The sequence below is a fragment of the Phallusia mammillata genome, chromosome 1 (genome assembly GCF_965637545.1).
Source record: "Phallusia mammillata chromosome 1, kaPhaMamm4.hap1.1, whole genome shotgun sequence".
Taxonomy (NCBI): domain Eukaryota; kingdom Metazoa; phylum Chordata; class Ascidiacea; order Phlebobranchia; family Ascidiidae; genus Phallusia; species Phallusia mammillata.
The window spans coordinates 16,930,508-16,936,507 of record NC_137252.1 but is presented as its reverse complement, the minus strand read 5'-3'; the positions used below and the strand labels follow the sequence as shown (position 1 = coordinate 16,936,507).

At 36.2% G+C, this 6,000-nt stretch overlaps 1 protein-coding gene across 1 annotated transcript; it reads left to right on the top strand.

Annotated features, from left to right (window-relative positions):
• Window positions 1-773: 773 nt before the first annotated feature.
• LOC145220629 (transmembrane emp24 domain-containing protein 10-like) lies at window positions 774-2,676 on the top strand. The gene is made up of 5 exons (XM_080087839.1): window positions 774-993; window positions 1,110-1,233; window positions 1,305-1,372; window positions 1,533-1,659; window positions 2,214-2,676. The coding sequence occupies exons 1-5, from the start codon at window positions 814-816 to the stop codon at window positions 2,333-2,335; spliced, it is 621 nt and encodes a 206-aa protein (XP_079943965.1). The 5' UTR covers window positions 774-813; the 3' UTR covers window positions 2,336-2,676.
• The last annotated feature ends 3,324 nt before the right edge of the window (window positions 2,677-6,000 follow it).

Here is a 6,000-nt window from a genome sequence, read left to right as displayed (position 1 = left end):
ATCCCTTTTGACTTGACTGAACTTTGGACTCTAACCCCTACTGACTTGACTTGAGACTCAACTATTAGGACTCATTAGACAACCCTGCCAATCTTGTGTGAGCAAAATTCTTAAGGTTTTGAAAAAAATATCTTGAACAACACCAAACTTTTGTTAAAATGCATTCTATGGACTGTTGTTACATTAATACCAAACCGATCAAATGCCATTTTTGGCAAAAAAATTATGCTGATCAGTTGTTTTACTTGTATGTAGGCTGTATCGCGAATCAAATACCGTACAGCAAACAGTCAAAACTCAAAACGCAAGCTTTTGACCTCTATGGTATGAAGCAAAAAACAAAATTACTTGTACCAAATAAATTGGACCTGCACACAGATTTTGTCATCATTTATTTTAGGAAAAAATCCTACATAAATTTTAATATTCCCATCACCTCAAGCTTCCAAAGTTAAACCAGCTCTCAGAGTTTAATCGATGCATAATCTGATATTTAAGTTGGCCAGTACAGAATAGTTTTCCACAGTGAAATTGCAGACTTGTACACTATATATTATGTTGGTGTGCAAGTTCATGCTCCAGAATTGCAAAAGCTGAAGAACACCTGGATTGTGACAGATAAAGGAAGTAATCTAAAAAACACTTTTCCTTCCTTTGGTCTGTTATCATGATCATAATGTGTTGATCCACAACTAAGCATAAGATGCAGCATATGGTTTGAAAATTATATTCTTTTTGAAATGAATTCCTTTTTAAGGCTGAAGTTTAATTAATTGTCACTTTTGTTTTTTTACATTAGGTATTTTTGTAAAAATGTATATCACAATTTCTATTACTTGCGTGTTGGCATTTATTGCTGTTCAAGCAGAAGCCCTCAATTTTCAACTGCCAGCAGATACTGAAAAATGTTTGCGCGAAGAAATACACAAAGATGTTTTGGTTACAGGAGATTATGATGTCAGTCAGCAAGCTTCAGTAAAAGTATTTCTCAAGGTTTGTGCACTTTATTTTTGCTATAAGTTACTCGATCAACTTCTGATTAGAATTAAGTGTGTTGTAGATGGATATTTTTGCTATTTTGTTTACCTAAATGCACCATTTGTATGTAGGTTACAGATTCCAATGGACATATTCTTTATCAAAAAGACGAGGCAACACAGGGAAAATTTGCTTTTACTACTGATGATTATGATATGTTTCAAATTTGCTTTTCTAGTAAAGCAGACTTTAAAGGTAATGAATTTTAACAGGGTTTTGTTTTTTGCAGTTTTTTATTTGTCTGAAATGAAAACATTGTTTTGCAGGAAAGTTGCCCCCACAAGATGTGGAACTGCAAATAAAACGTGGAGTGGAAGCAAAGAACTATGATGATGTAAGCACACATAGAATACTATATGGAGTAAAAACATGTAATTCCTTTCAATGTTTCAGAACCACATTGAAAACTGTCCACTGGGCAATTTATTTTTTTGAGTTAAATAGGGAATTAACTCTAAAGAAAACCAAGTTAATGCAAACATGATGGTTTACAGATTGCTAAAACTGAAAAGTTAAAACCTCTGGAAGTAGAACTACGAAGACTTGAGGACCTATCAGAATCAATTGTTAATGCATTTGCTTACATGAAAAAAAGAGAAGAAGAAATGAGAGACACAAATGGTATGTCCATTTTATGTAAATTAATTAAATACTGTGATACTTTTATCTCACTGTTTGTGTGTGATGTGCTTATGCTGTACTGTTTAAACCAGGGGTTCCCAACCTTTTTACTATCTCGTACCACTTGGACGCTCTGTACTGCCATGCGTACCACTTCTTGCAAAACAATTAATTTGATCGAATCACTAAAGCACCGCAACCAAATTTAATGAGATTTTTGTTTACCTCTCCACCAATTGGTGAACAAAACCAGATAAATAAATGATAAAGTTGTGAATCCAGGTTTTTGTGAAAAAACGGAACCCATTAAGTCATAAGTAATTTGAAGAACTGGATTGAAAAATGATTTGAATTACTTAAATGTTTTTTTTTTTGCATAAAGCACACCAACAAATTGATTTTTTTCTGCACTCTTTATATTCTAAAACACCAAAAGTTCTTTTAAAGCCATTGATTTGCTTAAATGTGTTGGGTAAGGCCATGAGGTAGCAAATAATATTAATTTGCAATGTTTTATTGCATTTATTGATATTGGTTTCATATTTTTTTCACAGAATCAACAAACTCCAGAGTTTTCTACTTCAGCATTTTCTCAATGCTGTGCCTGATTGGACTTGCCACATGGCAAGTTTTGTATTTGAGAAAGTTCTTCAAATCTAAGAAGCTAATAGAGTAGAATTTTAATTTCAGTTGATATGTTCTTTATTTGCAGTTGTTTTTGTGGGTGTATGGGTTCTTCTAGAAAATAATGCCTTTTTGATTATCTTTGGTTTAATTCTAAATTGGATACTATGAATTGTATAATTGATACCAGATAATAAATAACTTTTCAGCAAATAAACTATAAAATCTTTTTGCAGGCAATTACATTATAACTGTAAGTGAAGTAGGACATTATTATGATATGGTTTGGTTTAAGCTTTTTTTTCAGTTTTTGCAATGTTGTTTGGGTTACCGCATTGTAAAATGTTTTTATCTTGGAATACTTTTGCGGGAATAAAGAGAAACTATTTGTTACATATTTTTCAAGTATTGTGTTAAAACATCAATTAGGACATTTCTTGATTTGCTGATGTTTTTTAGTTTCATGTTTCAATGCCTATTTTATCAACATAGGACTGCCACAAACAAACAGTAGTTTAATATAGGATAGAAACAGCCATGGAAAGATTGAAAACTAGTCCCATTTCTACTAAAGACTATTTTTGTTGTGTTAGTCAACTGCTGGTTGTCATTTGCCAGGTGTAAAAGCGTTACCAGTTCAGACAAATTTTACAAATTTCAAAAAAATATTTTTCTAACTTGAGATTTACATATAGTTGCTTGGAGAAACATTGTTGTAAACAGCACGGAACAGTGGAGGAAATCCGTTGAGTTATTGGCCCTGTTGGTTATGTTTTCAATTTTCGCAATAGGTGTGTGTTTTGGAAAAGGCAATTAAAGTGAAAAGATTCTTCGCATCCATAATGCCCATAAAAATTTTATGTTCACTACATGGACAACGCTAATGTAGCTTACACAACACTACTGGCATCCAGTGCCGGATTAAGGGTCTGCTGGCCTGTAGGCACATTTTATAAGTGGCCCGAAAATTAGGGTTGCCAACTAAAAAAAATTAGAATTATCAATGTTTCCAAATCATTGTCACAAAGATCGTGGTTGCAACTGGCCCTACTTTGCCTAATGGTTAATCCAGCACCGCTGGCATCGTTGTGAAAGACTACTCACTTTTTTAACTCGCGTTTGTGCGGCTTTTGCTGAAGGCAAATGAAAATCACCTCGTCCGCCTTGCAAATGCAACACCTCTTGGTCAGTTAAATAGGATTTTTTTACATTCCAGCCTACAGTGGATTACAACCGTCGCATTTTTCTTACACACTCGAGGTACAAGCTGAATAAAATGTTGAACTGAATATATCTCAGCAAAAAGAGTTCGAGTTGACAACTATTTGATCCCGGCACATGGATGACAATTAAACGTAATGCCGTAAAGAGCTATTTTTGACAATAGTCTAACAATCGGACATAACATAGAATTACACTCCCACATAAATCGTTTTGGGGCGCTTCGTGTGGTAGAACTACTAACACTGGAACTCAGCTAACGCCCGGTTTAGTAGGTAGCGCAACAGAGCATAGGCGGTAATGGGGCTGACCCGGCAATTATTCTTGCAATAAACCCAAATTGCTGAGTCAGCACTATAAACGCCTATGCTTTGTTGCGTCACCTACCAGAAAATCCCAGACCGGGCGCTAGCCAAATTCCAGTGTTAGTAGCTCTACCGCTTCGTGTCGTGGTTCACACTGAAGCGGACCGCGCTTCGTTCGTTAAATAGCTCCCTCGACGTGCGCCAATAACGATAAAGTCAGCGGGTAAAACGACAGGGATCTAAAGGAGAGTCTGGTACCCCGGACATGCATGTAACCTAATGGTGGCGTTTCATAGCACGTCAAACGATATGCGAGTCTGTTGTAAACTGCTTCTTGACATACGATATATAACCAAAGCACCAAAACCCAGTCACTAGATCTCAGGATAAACAGAACTCAGCAAAATTTTAGTGTGGACTTGATTTGAGTCCTGGACATGGTTCGTAGACCTTCTTCAGCTATGCCATTGGAAACATTTATGTACCAACAGACCCCGCCGTATATAGCCTTTTTACGTCTAAGCACCCCTACGAAAAATGTATCGGACACTGGTTTCAAGGAATGGTTGTACATTGTTTTTGAAAAGCCTACCGTATTTACTCGATTTTAAGCCGCGGCTTATATTGTTTGTTTTTTTAACTCGCGTTTGTGCGGCTTACAATTGGGGGCGGGGCGGCTTGCATTTTAATTTTATACCGATACTATTTTTACACTCCAACTTTTTTATTTATTTGGTGTTCAAAACTTGTATGCATGTACAGATTATACGTCGATATACGTTTTATTGGGCACATTTATTAACGTAACTAACGTAGGGTTGCCATATTTTGTGATACACAATCCCTGACAAAATTTGCGTTAACCCATTGGTTCTCAAACTTTTTCGGTATTTTCTCTAAACCAGTGGTTCCCAACCTGTGGGCCATGGCCCAGTAGTGGGCCACCAAGACATTTTCAATGGGCCACAGAGCCATTTGAATAGATTCTACTGTTTTGTAATACTGTATATGTTATGCGCTTTGTTTTGAAAAACTTAATTTTTGCAAAGAATTCTGAATCTTGTAGCCAAATTTCAGGAGCATGTATCTCATTGAAAACAAATTGCTGGATAATTTCGCCTGTTTTTGAGTTATTTTTTTGTTTGTGCCCAAATTTACAGCACGTGATGGGCCAGGAATCGCTATTAAATAGACATTTGGGCCACAGACCAAAAAAGTTTGGGAACCCCTGCTCTAAACGGTCTCTTTGCCAATGTTTCGGGGGCTTAAGCCTGAATGTGTTTTTAAGAAAAAGGAAAATTGATTGCAAGATTTTAGCTTATAGTTATGTAAAATTCTGCATAACAATGATCTAAATCTGACATTACAGACAAGACAAAAACACCACAAACTGACACTAAATTAGAACATAGAATTACTTCCAGCTTTTTGCGGTCCCAGCAAAATTGCCTCACAGAGCCCTAAAGGGCCACGGACCCCAGTTTGGGTTAACCTTTTTGCGATCCAATTCTATTGCGGAATAAATTTAGAATATTCGGAAGTCACACGAACAGTGACACTAGAAAACGTTAAGGCCCGTTTACACTATGCTTAGCGGCGCCCAACCTAACCTTACCTTGCGACCCCTTCCGTTTACACTGCGATTATCGGTGCGTACCTAAGCTTACTAAATAATATACAAGACGTATTTTTTAGCTCACAGCAAATGTCGATGACCATAAATCACCACATAAATTTATTGTTACCCATTTTAGATCGAAAAAGCTTTGTATCAATCTAAATTAAATCATATTTTGTTAGTAAATATGATGTTGCATCTTGGTAATCATACAGGATTGTTCTGGAAGTTGTTGCATAGATTGGTGACATTTTATCTCACTTTCATGTTTCTATAACATGTAGTCCGCTGTGCTAGGGTAAATGTACATTTTAAATGCAATTAATTACAATATTTAAACACAACATACAATCATAACCATGTAATAAATACTTAAAATGAAGGCAAATAGCGTGTCATCATTTATTTTTGGCAATTGAACCAGCTTTTTCAAATCCGAAACCCGTACACAGCGATAACACAAACCGTTTGCGCAGGTTCAAGCAGCTTGATACGCAGAAAAACGCTCGGTAGGCGATCGCTCGCTCATTTCTACGAGGCTCGACTTGAGCGCCCGAAATCAGTCAAGCGCGA

Coding starts and splice junctions, on each gene's coding strand:
- LOC145220629 (XM_080087839.1), top strand. CDS start 814: ATGTATATCACAATTTCTATTACTTGCGTGTTGGCATTTATTGCTGTT. Junction 994..1,109: donor CAGTAAAAGTATTTCTCAAG/GTTTGTGCACTT, acceptor ATTTGTATGTAG/GTTACAGATTCCAATGGACA. Junction 1,660..2,213: donor AGAAATGAGAGACACAAATG/GTATGTCCATTT, acceptor TTTTTTTCACAG/AATCAACAAACTCCAGAGTT.